The sequence below is a fragment of the Bos javanicus genome, chromosome 2, assembly GCF_032452875.1.
Source record: "Bos javanicus breed banteng chromosome 2, ARS-OSU_banteng_1.0, whole genome shotgun sequence".
In the NCBI taxonomy this organism is placed as follows: domain Eukaryota; kingdom Metazoa; phylum Chordata; class Mammalia; order Artiodactyla; family Bovidae; genus Bos; species Bos javanicus.
This window is the reverse complement of record NC_083869.1, coordinates 89,791,302-89,811,850: the sequence shown is the minus strand read 5'-3', so window position 1 is coordinate 89,811,850 and position 20,549 is coordinate 89,791,302. Positions and strand designations below refer to the sequence as shown.

The 20,549-nt window shown below is 41.8% G+C and overlaps 1 protein-coding gene across 7 annotated transcripts in view; it reads right to left on the bottom strand.

Moving 5' to 3' along the window:
* Positions 1 to 20,549, bottom strand: part of CFLAR (CASP8 and FADD like apoptosis regulator) — a 58,188-nt gene that overhangs the window by 36,679 nt on the left and 960 nt on the right. For 3 of the 7 annotated variants that reach the window (XM_061381509.1, XM_061381503.1, XM_061381534.1), the window contains one exon: positions 1,435 to 2,038. The exons of 1 other annotated variant lie outside the window; for it this stretch is intronic. In XM_061381509.1, the coding sequence (XP_061237493.1) occupies positions 1,435 to 1,796 (362 nt within the window). In that variant the 5' untranslated portion in view covers positions 1,797 to 2,038. 3 more of the 7 variants (XM_061381525.1, XM_061381515.1, XM_061381498.1) reach the window with 3 other exon arrangements.

Below are 20,549 nucleotides of genomic sequence, written 5' to 3'. Positions count from 1 at the left end.
AGCAAGGAAACAGAAGATGGAGAGAGTCGCCTGACTTTTTTCACAAAAACCCAGTCAGTGCCTCCTGAAAAGTTTTAAGATTTCTGACATCATATAATGGTTGGAGAAATGGAAGATGATTAAGAAAAACAGCAACAACGATAATTAACCCTTATATTGGTAGAGTGCTACCTGGTTTTAAAAAGTTCTTTACATAATTTAAAATATAATAATTTTTAAAAGTACTTCACAAACTAAATTATCACAATCAATCCTTACAAACACACTTGTGAAATCAGATATTATTCTTGGTTTCACAAGTAGGAAAATGAAGGCCCAACTGATGGCAGTGGCCGGCTCAGACTATGTGGCTGAGGCTATTGGTTCTGAGGCTTCAAACAGACCTTTAATCTCAAGTCTCATCCACGTTCCAAGGGCCACACTGATTGCAACTCTCTTTAATACAGTTTTTAATCATGTATATCATCTCCAAATGATGATATCTCCAAATAATGATATAACTAAAGACCCAGTGGTCCAGAGAAAAAAAGAATCACAAATTTAAGGTTACAAACTATCTTTCTTTCCCCAGAAATGCAGCCTTTCCTGTCCTTTCTGTGCTCCTCTGAGCCTTCAAGAGAATGTTCTGTGACCAGAAAAGTAAAAGTGAAGTCGCTCAGTCGTGTCCGACTCTTTGTAACCCCATGGACTGTAGCCTACCAGGCTCCTCTGTCCATGGGATTTTCCAGGCAATACTATTGCAGTGGATTGCCATTTCCTTCTCCAGGGGATCTTCCCGACCCAGGGATCGAACCCGGATCTTCTGCATTGTAGACAGACCAGGAGGAAGGAACAATTCAAAGGCTGTCTGAACTAAAGGGAGCTCCAATGGCCATTCCTCTCTGAACTTAAGGGAGTCTAGATGTGGTTAATTGAAGAAACCTTCAATCTGGGCTCTCCAGAGCCTCCGGGAGTAGGAACCTCACAGAAACTCACTGAAAGCTAGCTCACCCACTAACTTCCTTGGCAGGGGAAAGACCGGAGGAAATTCAGGAAGGATCACAAAGCTCTCAAAGGTCAGGAAGATTACTGTCAGGCTTGTTGTTTTCTTTTCTCAGAACAGGAAATTGCCCAGCTCTGACATCACAGGCTAGCAAAGAACACAGCAGATCTCATCTTAGTCATTTGTCTCTCTACCATTCTACCCATCAGGCAAACACATACCATCTGTCCTTTCCAGTTTCAATCTGACCTTCTACACAGTTACTTTAAGCAAACATGTACTAAGGATTCAAACATTTCAGAAGAATGAACATCAACAGGGCAATAAGATCGGTGGGTAGATAAAGGGATGAACCTGCTTAATGTCCTCTATGTTTCTATGGTTCTGAAGTCTAGATCTTCTTCCCTCCCTCCCTTCTACTGGTGCAGCCTCGGGAGGGGCTGATGAATTACCTATAGTCTGAAATCAGATGTGGGTGCCTGCGCAGGAGGGCCTCCACTGTCGGGGTATCCATATTCAAGACCCTCTTGAGCAAGTCAAACCGCCTCACTCTGTAGAGCAGCTCAGCCAAGCTCACAGAAGACAGCTTTCCTCTCTCTCTTAAAATATCCAGAAGATCCCTGACATTCAGTGGAACCACATCTGCAGCAACATCTCGGCACAAAAAAAGGAGTGTATCCTTCTCCTCTTCATCAAGTGCTTCTTCTACCTGATGGATGACTTCAGCAGACATCCTGTACAGTGTCATTCCAAGGAATGGCAGGAAGAAAAGTCTAGTCCAGTCAATAGAAGGCCATGAAGCTACTGATTTCATTTCTGGTGGTTTTCTTCATTTCTTTCAAAATCCTTTCCAATGGAGGAGTTCTGTGGTTAAAAGGGAACTTTTTTTTTAATCCTCCAAGCAAAATAACATATGCCTCAAAGTCCAGGTATAGGCTCTTCTTTTCTTGCTGGTCTAATTTAGCAGATTAAACTCATGTTGTTAAGTCTGCAGAAGTGATCCTTTCCGGAGACAAAGCAACTGATCCCAAAATCAGGACAGACAAAGAAGATAACCTACATTTTAAAAGAAATGAAACCAGAGACATTATTTCAAAAAAAAAAAAAAATCCCACGTGCTTTATCAGAATTTATCAGAGTATAAAGTGTGGTAAGTGGAAAATCACTACTAAGGAATTAATGACGAAGTGACAGATGAATGGTGAGGGGCAGAGGAAGAGCCCAATGACTAGGCTGCTCTCTAGACCACAGAAACTGAGGTCACGGGGGTTAACCCCTTTTTGGTGAACTCCCAGTAGGCTTGAACAAACACAAATCTTAGCAAAGGGGACTCTGCAAGGTGTCAAAAATGATGGGAGAAAACCGGTTTCTGTCTCTACCTCACCCTTTTTTCCCAGTTGTTCTACTTGAAAACCCCTCATTCACACCTGCTGCCATCCTCCCAAAGTCACAGGCACTTTACACAGTGTCACCATGACTGCTCACAGGACCTGCCACCATGGCTGAACATGAGCCTTGCCAAGTTTTGATCACCTCTTTGGACCCTGAGCCCCTTAGGAGGGTCAGAATCCCATACTCACAACACATTGCTGGACAGCAATTGTCACTAGCATTGCTGAGTGCATCAGTAGAAAAAAGGAGGTTGAACAGATCTGCAGAAAGATGCAGGAACTGGGTGGGAATGGTGGGATGTTCATGCCATGGGTGTATTCTTAACTTCTTCCATTGGAACTCAACCTATTTTCTTTCAAAATTTAAGTTATAAATGGGGATCACTGTTTAAAGTTTCATAGCTATATTTTATTTTAAATAAGCTCTTACGACACATGTACTCCAATGTTCATCGCAGCACTGTTTATAATAGCCAGGACATGGAAGCAACCTAGATGTCCATCAGCAGATGAATGGATAAGAAAGCTATGGTACATATACACAATGGAGTATTACTCAGCCATTAAAAAGAATACATTTGAATCCGTTCTAATGAGGTGGATGAAACTGGAGCCTATTATACAGAGTGAAGTAACCAGAAAGAAAAACAGTATACTAACCAATACAGTATACTAACGCATATATATGGAATTTAGAAAGATGGTAACAATAACCCTGTATACGAGACAGCAAAAGAGACACTGATGTATAGAACAGTCTTTTGGACTCTGTGGGAGAGGGAGAGGGTGGGATGATTTGGGAGAATGGCACTGAAACATGTATAATATCATATATGAAACGAGTCGCCAGTCCAGGTTCCATGCACGATACTGGATGCTTGGGGCTGGTGCACTGGGATGACCCAGAGGGATGGTATGGGGAGGGAGGAGCGAAGAGGGTTCAGGATGGGGAACACGTGTATACGTGTGGTGGATTCATTTTGATATATGGCAAAACCAATACAATATTGTAAAGTTAAAAAATAAAATAAAAAAATTTTTAAATAAATAAATAAATAAGCTCTTATGTTCTGGTACAATACCCTGTTGGTTTCTAGCAGAGAACATTTCAGATTAAAAGCTAATCTTAGCAAAAAATAATTGGGAAATAACCTAACTGTAGGTTGATAACTGTTGCTGCATATTTGTGTACACGTGTATTAAACTAGCAGGATTTACTGAAAGGAACACCGATTCTATTTTATTTATTAATATACAATCTCGGGTTACAAAAGATGAAGCATCTTACAACAAACACATAAGTAGAAAAAAAATTTATATGAGAACAAGGAGGAAAATAATTAGATTAGAAAGTCAAAATGAGGTGGAGGGATAAAGAATACAATGCAAATATGCAGGCCAGAAAGGCCTAAACAGATTTTAGCAGACCCTGAATGTGTCCTGAGCTTCCTGGTAATCAAAGCAAAAAGGGATATATGGGATGTTAAATAGCCCTTGCTGTCAAAAATAAGAAAAACTGAAAGATTCTTAGAGGAAGCACAATTTCCCTAGAGTTCCGGAGTTCCCCACCAATGGAAATATTAAGGAGTACTTTAGTGTCTGAAATTAACAAAATTATGTTTATTTAAAATTTGATTAAAAAAAAATTTTAAATATCTTATTTTAAAATAAGCCATTCATGCACACCATTCACACTAGCCTTCCTCTTGATAGTCTAAAAGGGTTAGTTTTTAATAAAATAGACACTTCAGTTAATGTAGGCTTGTTAATAAGTATTAATGTGTCTATGCCAATCCCATGTTCATTCATCCAAGCCTCACTTAAACACAGCCATTCTGAATAACTGGAGAAATGAAATTTAAAATGATTGTTTACTCAAAGTAGAAAAACTGGTACTCAGACTACTTCATTATTTTTCTAATCTGAAAGCTTAATGCTAATTTTATGTGTTTTGCAGAGGCTAAATCTGTACTCTACTCACAGGCTAACAAGACTTTAAACCTACCTATTAGTTTCCAAAAAAGGAAGGCAAGTTCTTTTTCTATTCATTAAAAGTCATAATTCTGCAGTTGCTATTATTATAAATTAATCTGTAAAATACTTATACACACTAGAAAGTATAAAATAAGTAAACACAAGAAGAAATGAGGGGCTTTCCTGGTGGCTCACTGGTAAAGAATCCAAGACACAGGCTTGATCCCTGATAGGAAGATTCCGGAGAAGGCGATGGCACCCGACTCCAGTACTCTTGCCTGGAAAATCCCATGGACAGAGGAGCCTGGTAGGCTGCAGTCCATGGGGTCGCGAAGAGTCGGACACGACTGAGTGACTTCACTTTCACTTTTCACTTTTATGCATTGGAGAAGGAAATGGCAATCCACTCCAGTGTTCTTACCTGGAGAATCCCAGGGACGGGGAGCCTGGTGGGCTGCCGTCTATTGGGTCACACAGAGTCAGACACAACTAAAGCAACTTAGCAGCAGCAGCTGCAGGAAGATTCCACATGCTGTGGAGCAACTAAGCCCATGCACCACAACTATGGAGCCTGTGCTCTAGAGCCTGGGAGTCGCAACTCCTGAGCCCATGCCCTGCAACTACTGAAGCCTGTGAGCCCTAGAGCCTGTGCTCCACTACAAGAGAAGCCACTGCCATGGGAAGCCACTAATAGCTCCCTCATGCTGCCACTAGAGAAAAGTCAGCACAGCCAAAAGTAAACAAAACTATTTTTTTAAAAAAGGAATGAGATGTTATGTACATTCACTAGACATACTGAAAAAGAATCAAACAGAGCTATTAGAAAAGAAATGTTCAATTCCCTTTTTAAACACAGTAATTTTTATAATTCATAACCATCAATGATATAATAATACCATTAAGAGTTAACAAAATTAGATAATTGCTTCTTAAAATATGATCAGCTCAGTTCGTTTCCTCTAGCCATTACACCCAAGGCTGCCTTCTGCCAGTCACGCACACTCAGCAAGAGAACTGGCGTGCTGTCTTCCCTCTGTACTAATGGAAGTATAGTTTGGCAGCAAAATCCAAATTACTCAGTGGTAGCATCTGGCATAGTCAAAGAAAATATCAAAAGGAAAACTACAGATCCTGTGCTGACCCAGGCCAACCAGATGCAGCAAAATACCAGTGCTTATGTGTTGGGGCGGCGCTGGGGACAGTGAACTGAGGCCAGCAGCGATTGGCACTTGAAAGAAGGGAGCATGAAAGGGAGAAGTGGGGCTACAGTCCAAATACTCACTACTTTGTTACAGTTTCTTTTAATCCCAAACCAAGAAATTAACATAAAAACTACTTTCAGACTAAGGAAGTTCAGTAAGGTCTTGAGAGGCAAAACCCAAGCCACCCCCATAAGGTCACCTTCCCAACCCAGAGGATATGAGACATACATTCTGCTGAAGGTGAGTCTATGATTAAAAATCACCTGCATAAACTAAAAAGCACCATGACAGTAGACAAAGTAAAACTCACATACTAGGAACCTGTGTCTGAAAGAGTTTAAAAATAAGTATCTTCTGCTCAACATCACTCATTATCAGAGAAATGCAAATCAAAACCACAATGAGGTACCATCTCACGCTAGTCAGAATGGCTGCTATCAAAAAGTCTACAAACAATAAATGCTGAAGAGGGTGCAGAGAAAAGGGAACCCTCTTATGCTATTGGTGGAATGCAAACTAGTACAGTCACTATGGAGAACAGTGTGGAGATTCCTTAAAAAACTGGAAAGAGAACTGCCATACGACCCAGCAATCCCACTGCTGGGCATACACAATGAGGAAACCAGAATTGAAAGAGACACATGTACCCCAATGTTCATCACAGCACTGTTTACAATAGGCAGGACATGGAAGCAACCTAGATGTCCATCTGCAGATGAATGGATAAGAAAGCTGTGGTACATATACACAATGGAGTATTGCTCAGCCATTAAAAAGAATACATTTGAATCAGTTCTAATGAGGTGGATGAAACTGGAGCTTATCATACAGAGCAAAGTAAGTCAGAAAGAAAAATACTAATACAGTATATTAATGCATATATATGGAATTTAGAAAGATGGTAACAATGACCCTGTATGCAAGACAGCAAGAGACACAGATATAAAGAACAGACTTTTGGACTCTATGGGAGAAGGTGAAGGTGGGATGATTTGAGAGAATAGCATTGAAACATGTATATTACCATATGTGAAATAGATGACCAGTCCAAGTTCAATGCATGAAACAGGGCACTCAAAGCCAGTGCACTGGCACAACCCAGAGGGATGGGATGGGGAGAGAGGAGGGAGGGGGGTTCAGGATGGGGGCCACATGTATATCCATGGTTGATTCCTGTCAATATATGGCAAAAACCACCACAATACTGTAAAGTAATTAGCCTCCAATTAAAATAAATTAATTAATTTAAAAAATAAAAACAAAAAATAAGTATTTTCAAAGGTTCAAGAAGATAAGGGCAATTTTTGAAATTTGACAGGCCAACTTAATGGTTCTTAATCAGGGGCAGTTTTGCTCTTCAGGGACATTTGACAATTTTTACTCAATTTGAGACATTTTTGGTCATCATAACCAGGTGGGGCTATTGGCATCTACAAGACAGAGGCTAGGGATGCTGTTGAATATTACACAATGATATTCCCCTCAACAAAGAATTATTCAGCCCTAAATAAAACAGTGCCAAAACTGAGAAACTGCACTAGATAATATGGAAAAAATGACTATAATACACACCGAAATGCTAAAGAAAACATAAAAAATGTTTGCTCAAATATACAGTTGAGCATGTAAGAAAGCAAACTTGTAGGAAAGCAAAAGGATAAAACAGCTAAAAACCAGTGATAAGCTGTTTAAGATGTGCCACATACATAGTATAAAAACAGAGAATATGTAGGAATGAGTCTAACAAAGATACGCAAAACATTAACAGAAAAAAAACTATAAAACATTATTGGAAAGACATTAATAAAGACCTAGATAAATGGACAGTTTTACCTTGCTTGTGAGTATGGAGACTGAATATAATAAACATGTGAATTCTCTAAAATCAGTGATCTATGGATCTAAAGCAAGGGACTTATGAGGCAGCAATTTATAACTAGTTTAATAGTAATTATTAATACGAGAAAAATAAAAGTCAGCAGCAAATATTATACTTAGTGGTGACATGTTAGCAACATTCCCTTAAAAACGAGGCTCAAGACAAGAATGATCACCCTTCTATTCAACACTGTACTAGAGGACAGAGCTTAGCACTAAAATAAGAAAAAACCTTAATTAGAGCATTAGTATAGGAACCAGAGAACCAAATACCAATCTTCACAAGCAGTAAGACTTTCTACATAGGAAACCCAAGTATACCAACAGACAAAATGCTAGAATTCATAAGAGGTTAAGGCTTGGATTATATGATTAATAAATGAAAGTCAATTATATCTCTATCCATTAGCAAAAAAATAGGAAGAAAATGTAAATTTTTTAAAAAAGATACTATCTACAAAAGCAGCAAAAGTTATATGGTATACAAAAAAAAAACTTTCAAAAGATACACAAGACATTAAAGAAGAAATTATAAAACTTTAAGGAAGACTTCAGTTAAGACAAAGATAACTGAAGAAATGTATGATAATCATGGACAGAAGATTCAATATCATGAGGATATCAATTCCCAAATGAATTTATACAAATTTAAGTCCAATCAAACACTGAAAAAATTTTGCCATGGACCATGGCAAGCTGATTTTTAAGCTTATATGGAGAAGAAGGGCCAAGAATAGCCAGTACAAGCTTTAAGGACAACCAGTTGAATGAAGCTGCCTTACCAGATATCAAGATTTATTATAAATGTATAGTAATATGACACAGGAATAGGTAATAAAACAACCAATACACAGATGAGAACTCAGAAATAAATCCACACACTGACAACTAAGGTGGTCCTGTAAATCAAGAGGGAAAGAATATTAATGTCCAGAAAGGGTGCTGAGACAACAGTTTTCCATACATACAAAAAGGATAAACTGGGATCCTTTGCTCATACCATATACAAGCCAATTCCACAAGTACTAAAGTCCTGGACATAAAATGTCTAGAAAAGATTCTCCAAGAACATTATTATAACCTACAAATACAAAAGTGATTTTGTAGATGTAGCCAGAATATGGAAAGCATTTCTGCAAATCAATAAGCATATGACAAGCAACCCAAGGAGAAAATAGGCAATAGGCAATTCCCAGAAGAAGAAACCCCAAACAGCCACAAACCATATGAAAAGATATTGAAGGCAAAATAGTATTCAGAGAAATGCAAATTTAAACTACAGTGAGATATTATTTCACATTGGTCAAATCTGTTACTACATGTCAGAGAAAATATAGTGAAATTAGAAACTTTACACATTGCTAGAGGAATTATAAATTGATTTGGCCACTTTAAAGAACAAGTTGCAATACCTGATAAAGATGAAAGCATATGTTACTCTATGACATGAAAATTTTATTCCTAAATGAATATGCTTTTAAAATTCTTAGAATACCAAGACGTGTACATAATGTTCCAAGCATCAGTAAATCTTAGCACACAATAATGGTAACCACCTACAAGTCTACTAAAAGAGACTGAATAAAATGTCCCACTCCTTTGTAAAATACAATACAGCCATGAAAAATGAGGAACTATGAATGAATCTCACAAACAGACAAAAAATAAAACAAATATTTCTGCTAAAGCAAAAAGTTGCTAAAGCATGCATATCATATCATGTGATCACTCACCTAGAGCCAGACATCCTGGAATGTGAAGTCCAGTGGGCCTTAGGAAGCATCACTATGAACAAAGTTAGTGGAGGTGATGGAATTCCAGTTGAGCTATTTCAAATCTAAAAGATGATGCTGTGAAAGTGCTGCATTCAATATGTCAGCAAATTTGGAAAACTCAGCAGTGTCCATAGGACTGGAAAAGGTCAGTTTTCATTCCAATCCCAAAGAAAGGCAATGCCAAAGAATGTTCAAACTACCACACAATTGCACTCATCTCACACACTAGTAAAGTAACGCTCAAAATTCTCCAAGCCAGGCTTCAGCAATATGTGAACCGTGAACTTCCTGATGTTCAAGCTGGTTTTAGAAAAGGCAGAGGAACCAGAGATCAAATTGCCAACATCCACTGGATCATCAAAAAAGCAAGAGAGTTCCAGAAAAAAACATCTATTTCTGCTTTACTGACTATGCTAAAGCCTTTGACTGTGTGGATCACAATAAACTGTGGAAAATTCTTCAAGAAATGGGAATACCAGACCACCTGACCTGCCTCTTGAGAAACCTATATGCAGGTCAGGAAGCAACAGTTAGAACTGGACATGGAACAACAGACTGGTTCCAAATAGGAAAAGGAGTACATCAAGGCTGTATATTGTCACCCTGCTTATTTAACTTCTATGCAGAGTACATCATGAGAAACGCTGGGCTGGAAGAAACACAAGCTGGAATCAAGATTGCCGGGAGAAATATCAATAACCTCAGATATGCAGATGACACCAAAAGTGAAGAAGAACTAAAGAGCCTCTTGATGAAAGTGAAAGAGGAGAGTGAAAAAGTTGGCTTAAAGCTCAACATTCAGAAAACGAAGATCATGGCATCTGGTCCCATCACTTCATGGGAAATAGATGGGGAAACAGTGTCAGACTTTATTTTTTGGGCTCCAAAATGACTGCAGATGGTGATTGCAGCCATGAAATTAAAAGACGCTTACTCCTTAGAAGGGAAGTTATGACCAACCTAGGGAGCATATTAAAAAGCAGAGACATTACTTTGCCAACAAAGGTCCATCTAGTCAAGGTTATGGTTTTTCCAGTAGTCATGTATGGATGTGAGAGTTGGACTATGAAGAAAGCTGAGCACAGAAGAATTGATGCTTTTGAACTGTGGTGTTGGAGAAGACTCTTGAAAGTCCCTTGGACTACAAGGAGATCCAACCAGTCCATCCTAAAGGAAATCAGTCCTGGGTGTTCATTGGAAGAACTGATGTTGCAGCTGAAACTCCAAAATTTTGGCCACCTGATGCAAAGAGCTGACTCATTTGAAAAGACCCTGATGTTGGGAACGATTGAAGGCAGGAGGAGAAGGGGATGACAGAGGATGAGATGGTTAGATGGCATCACCAACTCAATGGACATAAGTTTGGGTAAACTCCGGTAATTGGTGATGGACAGGGAGGCCTGGCATCTGCGGTTCATGGGGTTGCAAAGAGTCGGACACGACTGAGTGACTGAACTGAACTGAAGATCTTTAATGTTAGTAATAATTTGGGGCTTTCCAGGTGGCGCAGCGGTAAAGAATCCACCTGTCAATGCAGGAGCCACAAGAGATGCAGGTTCAATCCCTGGGTCGGGAAGATCCCCTGAAGAAGGAATTGGCAACCCACACCAGTATTCTTGCCTCAGAAATCCCATGAACAGAGGAGCCTGGTAGGCTACAGTCCATGGGGGTCGCAAAAGAGCTGGACACGACTGAGCAGCTGAGCATGCACACATGCTGAGCACTCTCAACTTACATAAGACCCTAAATGTTAGTAACAATACCATATATTGTTTAGGGATATGTGTATTAAAAATATTAAAACATATAATAATAATGAATAATTAACACAGAAAAGTGGTTTCTGTTGTGGGATTAACAAAACATCACTAGATAAAAATTCAGAGGGGAAGTGACTAAATTTGTAATATTTTACTACATATGCTCAGCAATAGATATACAGACAGTAAAATAAATACACCTCTGACCACATTCTCTGACCACAGTGCAATAAAATTAGAAGACAATAATTAGCTAAAAGGAAACCCTATATGTTCTTGAACTAAAAAAAGGAGTTTCTCTTTCTCTCTACTGCATGTAGCCCTTACCAGTTCAGTTAACAAGTACTGCATAGAAACAACCAGAGCATGCCATATAGAAACTATCTCATAGCATTGAAAATGCTTCAGAGCTTTTTTGGTGTATACATAGACAATCCTTAGAACAAGAAAGCCTAGAAGCATCCCAAAGTTACCATCAAAAAGAACAAGTCCAATTTTATTTAACATGATTCAAGAGATAGGGTAGAAGGGGGGCTTCCCTGGTTTCTCAGTGATAAAGAATCCAGCTGCCAATGCAGGAGGCTTGGGTTTGATCCCCGATCTGGGACGACCCCACATACCACAAAGCAACTGAGCCACTGGGCCACAACTATTGAGCCTGTGCTCTAGAGCCTGGGAGCTGCAAGTACCGAGTCCACATGTCCCAGCTACTGAAGCCCAAGTGCCCGAGAGCCCATGCTCTGCAGTAGGAGAAGCCACCTCAATGAGAGGCCCAGGCACAGCAATTAAAGAATAGTCCCTGCTCTCCGAAACAAGAGAAAAGTCAGCAATGAAGACCCAGCACAGCCAAAAACAAATAAATATATATTTTAAAAAGATAGGGTAGAAGGGATGCGGAGGTGGGTGGCAGGTAGAATGAGTTGTTTAGAGTTTGGGGAAAGGAGAGTGCTCATTACTTACCAGCCCTGTCCTGCCTGAGCTGCCTAGTTCAGCACCACACACCTCCTCTGAAGTCAACGGCTTCACCTCACTCAGAGACAAAGGAGCTGTCCAAGCCCAATTCTTTCTCCTTCCTTCTTTCAAAAACCCAGCCCTCCGAGTGACTGAGACTTCTGTTAGTGTTCTTTCACACCCACTGTCTTAAGTCATTCACCTTTCCCAGCAGGGCAAAACTGGCAGCTGTGTGTGTTTCTAGAATTTTTAAGGAATTCCCCTTTCTGGCACCCCCTCTCTGGCAAATTTTAATTTAATGACTGTCTCTCCTTCGTTTCCTCACCCACACAAAATTTCCACAATGGTACAAACTGTCCCCCACCTTCAGAGTCAGAGCAGTTCCAGTTTCACTTCTCAATAGTTGCGAATGATCACTGAATACACCAAATAAAGCAGATGTAAGTCATAAGGGTTCCTTTCCACTGGTTAATGGAAAGGGAAGGGTGTCAGCTTCTAGAAGAAGAAACCACTCCAGGTGTTTTGAAAAACATTGATATAGGTGGATACAGGAGCTTACAAAAGTGCTGTAAGGACTTGAGGAATGGTCTCCTAACTGAGCTTCTGAGAAAGATTCCCAGGGCTCCCAGAAAGACCTCGTCTTGGCCAAGGCAGTGGGGACGCAGGAGGCTGTCAACAGTAGCACAGAGCTGAAGAACACCTCGGGGCTCCCCTGGTGGCCTAGTGGTTAAGAATCCTCCTGCCAATGGAGAGAACACAGATTCGATCCCTGGTCCAGGAAGATCCCACAAGGAGCAACTAATCCCATGTGCTGTAACTACTAAAGCTTATGTGCCCTACAGCCTGTGCTCTGCAACAAGAAAAGCCACTGCAATGAGAAGCCTGCACACCACAACAAAGAGTAGCCCCCACCCACCACAACTAGAGAAAGCCCGCATCCAGCAAGGAAGACCCAGCACAGCCAAAAATAAAGAAATCTTAAAAAAAAAAAAAAAAAGAACAGCTCAGTCAATGATCCCAAGATCAGAGGGTCAATCAGCCCCCCATCTGCCTCCTCTGTCCCCACAGCTGGTGACTGGACTTAACAATGTGCTGCTTGAACCCCATCACCACCGCCCTGCTTGCCAGCAGGGAAACCAACAAGAGCAACCAGCTACTTGGTCTCTCCTCCACTTGGTTACAGATCCTGCCCACATGTACGTTATAAAGGAGTCTGGGAAATGCAGTTTGTGGTTTTCCACTCTTTAGACCTAAGTGAGAACGGTCCTGAGCACCAACTGACACCAACTGACAGAAGGATATTCCAAGAGAACACTGTTGTCTTCTTTGTGGTTAGATCTTCTGCACAGACCCCAGTGCCTGACTCCTAGTAAGCACTCAATTAGTATTTGAATGAGTGAAAAGAGTTTCAGAATTTGCTTCAAGGCAACGGCCTCACTTTCTTAGCTCCCCAAATAGGACCTAGAAGCAAGGGCTACAAACCCTTTTCTGGCTAGCAGCTCAATTCTCTTGCCCTTTTGCCTCCTCACCACCAGCTCTGCAATACCTTGGTATGCCAGAACTTTCCAGTTTGAGCACTAAAATTTCCACTGTCCACGAAACTCCTCATCAGCAAACCGGGATGGTCACGCCAGCATCCCATCCTCAGATGGTGAGCGTCCACCACTCACAGATTTAGAGTAGAAGTCGTGCTGAATGGATGGGAAAAATCATCCCACACTCTTGTGGTTTTCAACATCAGCTGGCCCCTTACTGCTGCTTGGCATGCTATTTCAGGACTGCGGTCAGTTCCTTTCAAAAGCCCCTTCACCCTTTCCACCCTCACAGCTTTCTTCTATCCAAACACCACACTGGAGCCACTTCTCATCGACTGACCTTGCAGTTGATTGAGTGATCTCTTGCAACCTTCCACCTTCCCCTGCTGTCCCACACCTTCCTGGGCCATCCACTCCCCATTTGCCCTCTTGTCTCCACCCTTTCATCAACCTCTCTCTACCTTCAGGGACTCCTCCTCCTTCAGCTTGTAAACATGTTCATTCTCTTCCATCTTAAAAATAAAGAAAACAAAAAAACCCGTTCCGCCTGAGATCCCCTGGACTTAACCAGTCTTTCGCTCTTTCTCCTTTCATGTGAAGCTGGGATTTCAGAAAGGGAGAGACTGCAACACGTGCTTCAGGTCCTTCAGTGTCTCAATTAACTCAAGATGCCTCCACAGGTGTCCCCTCCACCCCACACCCTTTACACAGTGAGACTCAGTGCCATACTGGAACCTGAAACAAAGGAAACTTCATTAATGTGGATACTGTCTTTAGTGAGAATTCTGATATTTTCTTCATCATGGATTTTTGGCATTCATGTCAATTTTTTCAAAATCTTGCATTAAAATATTATTTATCTCGATTTTTCACACCCCCTTAAATGATGGGCCTGAAATGAGTGCCTCACTCGCCTCACCCGAGTGTCCTCACCTGATGGTGCTCTTCTAGAGGCCTTGGTGGCCTCCTAGTGGCCAAATCCATGGTCACAGGGAAGTCATTTTTTACCCAAGCATTTAGATACTCTTCCTTGAAACTCTTCTCCCTTGGCTGACTACATTTTACACTGTTTCCCTCTAACCTTCTCCAACCCCTCAGCACTCTTTCTGTACCTGCTTCTTAAATGAGGGGGTGCCCTAGCATCCATCTTTCTCGCTGGCCTGTCTGTTCCTCCTGCCTGTGGCCTCCCCATCTCCAAAGAGATCTATCAGAATGAACTTTCTGAAGTTCATGCTTGGACCAAAGCACTGTCCTAACTTCAGACCTTTCAATGACTCCTATCTCCCATCGCAGGTTCCAATTTCCTTTGCATTCAAGACTCTTCCAGGTCTGGCACCTGCCTCTACCTCTCATTAACACACACCTCGCACATTTGGCTTCAAACCAACCTCAACAAGGAGTTCTTACCCACACCTTTGCACCTTTGCCTGGATTACCTGGCAAAACCATGCTCAGCTTGCAGGGCCAGCTGAAGTGTTTCCTACATGTAAAGCTTTTCTGGGAAGAACTCACCCAGACTTGGTCAGTAGCTCCTTTGTTCCATCACCATATTATGTATATAAAGCTTTGTGGCACCCAGCATAGCCCCAGTAGGTGACAGTAAAATGTCACTTTATCAGGCTTTTCAATGTTTCTCACAGAATGCCAGCTTTGCCAGCAAACCATCTGGTATCAAAAGCACGTAACGTTCCCAGTAGCATAACTGCCAGTATGACTGGTCCCCGGCATACTTAAACCTATTCCAGGACAGATACACTTAGTATTCCCTTCTTTGTACAGCTTTGCTCATGGCATGGCAGGTCATGTTCACTGAGGCAGGAGAGCAAGTCATGTTCACTGACCCACAGCATGCAAGCAGATGTAATTTCCCAGCAATACAAAACAACTGAGTAGCAATGTGGAGAAGCCTGCCTTCCCAGCTGCAGAAAGCAGCATGTAAACCTGGAACTTTCAGGTGTCTGGGAATCCCCACTGAGATATGAAGATGAAGTGCCTGAGAGAGTCATCCAGAAGCTTCTAAAGAGATAAAGGAAGAAAGGGTTACATGATCCTGACCACGTTATGGGAGTTCAGTGCATCCACGCTGAACGTCACAGGACCCATGCTCCTCCTCCTCCATTTGTGTACAGAACCTGTGGATGTGGGCTCTGTGTGTGGCAATTTGAGCAGCCAATATAACAAAAGCAGCTTTTCTCCATCCATAGGCATTTTAACCCTAAGATAGTACACAAGATGGCATTTTGTGCCCACTATTTAAAATAACATGCTTAGTAACAGATCGTCACGTGGGTCCTGATTTCTGGAATGCTGCAGAAACGGTCTAGAAGACCATGTATTAAAGCAGAAGCATAAATGCATTCCACTTTGGAATTATTTATTGCGCATTTTAAATTTTTCATATGTTTCATTTTTTAAATTTAATATTTAATGCATACTTTTACCCACTGATACATTATGTATATGAAAATACATAATGTATCAGTGGCTGTGCTGTGCTTAGTCGCTCAGTTGTGTCGACTCTTTGCAACCCCTGCAGACTGTAGCCCACCAGGCCCCTCTGTCCAAGGGGATTCTTCAGGCAAGAATACTGAAGTGGGTTGCCATGCCCTTCTCCAGGGAATCTTACCAACCCAGGGATTGAACCCGAGTCTCCCACATTGAAGGCAGGTTCTTTACCAACTGAGTCACCAGGGAAGCCCATCAGTGACTAAGAGGATGCATTAAAAAATTATTATATTTGGCTTCCCAATCATACATTTTAATTATAGCAAATTGCCCAGAAATTATAGTTGATCTCAATTATAAAATGACATAAAATTAGAAGGTATATCTTATAAAGTTCTTTGATGAAGCTCAGCCCCATGACTCTCATGGAAACTCCTACAAATTTCAACATAACATTACCTCACATCACGTCTCTGATTCACAATAGCTGGATACAGGCTGCAGAAAATGCGGGAATGAAAGAATCCCAGAAGGAGAAAGAATCTAGACCAAAAGGAGATGGTGAGTCATCTAACCATACTGAAACATGAGCAGAGTCACTAGGGAAAACTACTTAATGCAGTGGCCCCACTCCTCCTGAATCAAAGCAAATTTTCACTAGGGCAAACTTCCCCTAGAGAGCGCAAGCACCCAAAATTATCTCCCCTCCCTTACCTACTTTCTTCTTGAGTATTGTCATATGTGGTAAGCTCCCACTCATCTACATTAAGTTGTAGAGGAGTCCTGGCCAGGACTGCCAAGTTCACCCTCCTAGGCCTTGAACAGACTGGTCATCATCACAGGGCCCCAGCAGGCGGGCACTTGGGTCATGCCTACTCATCCTTACATCATCTACAAGGAAGCAAGATGAAGATGGTGGTAGAATGAGAAACAAGCTTAGAACCTGGTTGTCAGATCCAGGAGACAGAGCTTGTGAAAGGAAGATTTTGCAATTCTATGGGGTAACAATGTTGTTGTTTAAGAACTAGGAGAGGCTCAATGGGGGCTTCACTGTTGGCTCAGTGGTAAAGAATCTGCCAACCAATGCAGGAGATGCAGGTTCAATTCCTTGGTTTGAGAAGCTTCCCTGGAGTAGGAAATGGCAACCTGCTCCAGTATCCTTGCCTGGAAAAGTCCATGGATAGTGGAGCCTGGTGGCTACAGCCGATGGTGTCACAAACAGTCGGACATGACTGAGTGACTGAGGGCACACACTGTATCGAATACGGTAGTGCAGTATCACAAGCCCAGGACGTTCACTTGATGCCAGCCCCCGTAGGCCAACTATTTACTGGACTACTGTACTTTCAAAGTACTGTACTGTAAGCTTTAAAATGTTTTCTTGGAACATCACTGAAAGTCCACTGTTTACGACTCTGTGCTTTCAGTGCAAGAGGCTTGGGTTCTGAAGCAGGAGGAAGATGAGTAAAGTGATAGGAGAGTCATTCCCTGTGAACAGAAACTCTAAGACAAGAATAGCAGGACAATTAAGAAAGGAAGACTGAGGGCAGCCACAGAAAACTTACATAGCAGGTAAACTCCTAAATGTAGCTGGACTGTCCCCCACTCCTTCCCTAATACTTTAATCTCTGTCCTAACTCTGTAACTTTGCAAGAATATTTTCCTCCATCTGGAATGTCCTCTTTACTCTCCACCTCTAAATTAATATCTAAACCTTTCTCCAGCTTCCCAGGTGACATAGTGGTAAAGAATCCACCTGCCAATGCAGGAGACTCAAGAGACATGGGGTCCATCCCTGGGCCAGAAATATCCCCTGGAGAAGGAAATGGCAACCCATGCCAGTATTACTGCTTGGAAAATTCCATGGGCAGAGTAGCCTGGCAGGCTACAGTCCAAAGGGTCGCAAAGAGCTGGACACGACTGAGCACGCAGGCAAACTTTTCTCAAAGCCTAATTCAGGTTTCTAATTCAGGTTTCTCTACTCCTTGAGGCTCCCTGAATGATTCCAGCCCACATAAATCTCCTGAATAGACTAGTATATGTTTACTATATAAATGATATCACTTAGTCCTTAAAAAAAGAGACAGCGAGGAGGCTGGGCCCTGCGCAGAAAGGCTACTTAGAGGTCAAAAGAGAAGAAGGCCAAGAGATAGTCTACCCAAACACCTCTGTGATAGAATCTATTTTACCTAAGAATGCATACACACACATGGGAGGAGGATCTTGAGATATACCAAATACAGACTCTGAACCAGGCAAGTCAAAATAATTGGCCAAAGGAAACCCAGAAGAAATGTCTCATAACAGTGATTAAAACTGCCACAAGGGCAAGATTCAGGGACTCTCACTCTGAGTCTGCCCGTGTGTCTATTCACACATATGGTACTCTTTTTCCTCCTAATAAATATTTAACTTGTTTCATTACTTTCTGTCTTTGTGGGAATTCTTTTCCTCAAAACCAAAGGACCAGGGCCTTGTCACTGACCGCTGGTCAGGTGGCTAGGATTTGGTGCTCTCATTGCTGTGACCCAGCCTCAATCTCTGGCTGGAGAACAGAAGCCCCCCTACAAGTCACTGCAGGCTGAGGCCACCTGAGATCATACCAACCCTGATTGAGGAACAAGATCCCACATGCCATTCGGTGCAGTCAAAATTAAAAAGAAAAGAAAGTAAGAGAATTCTTGACCTATCATAAAAAATACAAATTAAAATTTAAAAAAAGAAACTGAAGAATGGATGATTTAAAAAAACCAAAGAAGAAAAAAGATTAATGACTATATCATTTACCCCAGAGCAACAACAAAACAGAAAGCTTTGGTTTTGTGTTTGTTATGTATTATTTGTTTGAAAAGTATTGTACACCTATTACAGTACAGTACTGTATAGCCATGGAGAAGGAAATGGCAATCCACTCCAGTATTTTTGCCTGGAGAATTCCCATGGACAGAGGAGCCTGGCAGGCTACAGTCCATGGGTTCGCAAGAGTCAGACACGACTTAGCGACTAAACCACCACCACCACTGTAGAGCCAATTGTGTTAGTTGGGTACCCAGGCTAACTTTATTGGACTTAGGAACAAACTGGACTTACCAACATTCTCTCTGAATGGAACTTTGAGGATTTACTATACTTCGGACAGAACAGAAACTGGATTACAACATCTGACACACCTAGCTGTGGCTTCCAAGGCAAGCATTAAGCTCCTGTGGGCTTCCTGCCTGGCAGCCTGCCAGAAACCACAGCCCAAAACAAACTTCCTGCTCCAGACCGCTTTGCCCCCACACCTTAAAAACTCTACAGGTACACATTACGTGCTGTCTCTCCAGACAATAGACTCTGCCTTGTGTGGGCAAAGAACCCACCTGGAGTTGGTCAGGGGGTGGGGGGATTACTTGTCTCAAGCCAAGACAGCAGTGGGCATGGCCGTTGCTGGTAATGGGACTTGAGGTCACCCCAGGGACCAAACCTATACTTCCTTTTCAGTTATGAACAAGTCCACTGCCACCACTCAGAAAAACTACCCATGACTATCCCCTCAGAACTCCCCAGTTGTGCAAGATTTCCAGGGGGCAGGGGCAAGGGGCCCCTGTGGGCCTGCAGGTGGATTCACCTTGGAGAGCGGGTGCCAGATGATAAATAACAGTGTTAAATGAAGTGCAAATGTCACTTTCAAATATAAAACATGAAGTCCTTAGGAAAAACCATTCTAATCAGGATGTCCAACCCAGAAGCTATAAGTAGAACAAAAGTGTTAACACTAAAAATGCAACTTCTGTAGGGCAAACACATTCAAAATTCCCTTACAAACCCTAGTCTTTTTTCTAAGTGTTGGAGTTAGGCCAAGTTTCTTTTCTTTTCTTTTCTTTTTTTGGCTCTCCCAAAGAAACTTTTTAAAGATTATTCAGGGGAATCACTGAAGGGAAATTACCCAGAACTCCGTTTATCTTATCTGAAATCTCTTACCTGAAGCAGGTCAACCCTGAGAGCTCTATCCTAGTTTTAAATCATATTTTGTCGGTGTCCAACAAGCTCCCTACTGGCTCTTCGTCTCAATGTGTAAACAAATTTCAAGTGTCAACAAATGAAACTATTGGAGAACCTTGGCGTCCTTGAACTTACTTCCTGTAACCTTCAACTAAAAACTTGTTCTGAATTTCAGTGGCCTTTGTTCTGTTGCCTTCCACTGTTAATATTTAAAAAAAAAAAAAAAAAAAAGCCCTGACCAGACATTCCCCAGGTCCTATTAAGGGAAAAAGCGGGGGAGGAAGGAACAAGTTTATTTCAAGGCTCTACAAAAAGTCTTATCCATCAGTCATTGCGAACTTTCCTAAGGGAAGCTGTTCTTCCAGTTTGCCAAAACACACATCACACACTGCTTTAAGAAAGGGCAGCCCTAACCTACTTCACCAGGCTATTGCAAAAGAGTAAAAATTCCCGTCCTACCAGACGCTTCCGCGGAGACACACTACAGCACAGAAAGTCCCAGTTCTCATCAACTTTGCCAAAGGAAAGCTGCCAGACTTTTCATCAGGTCACGCCGAAGGGAGCAACCCTCGGGATGTCCCTAAGCAAAGTTTGCAAAACACTGGGGATCTGCCACCAAAGTTGCGGTCCTGGGGCTTCATTCTTGGGCGAGTCTCTGGGTCTGGGCGATCC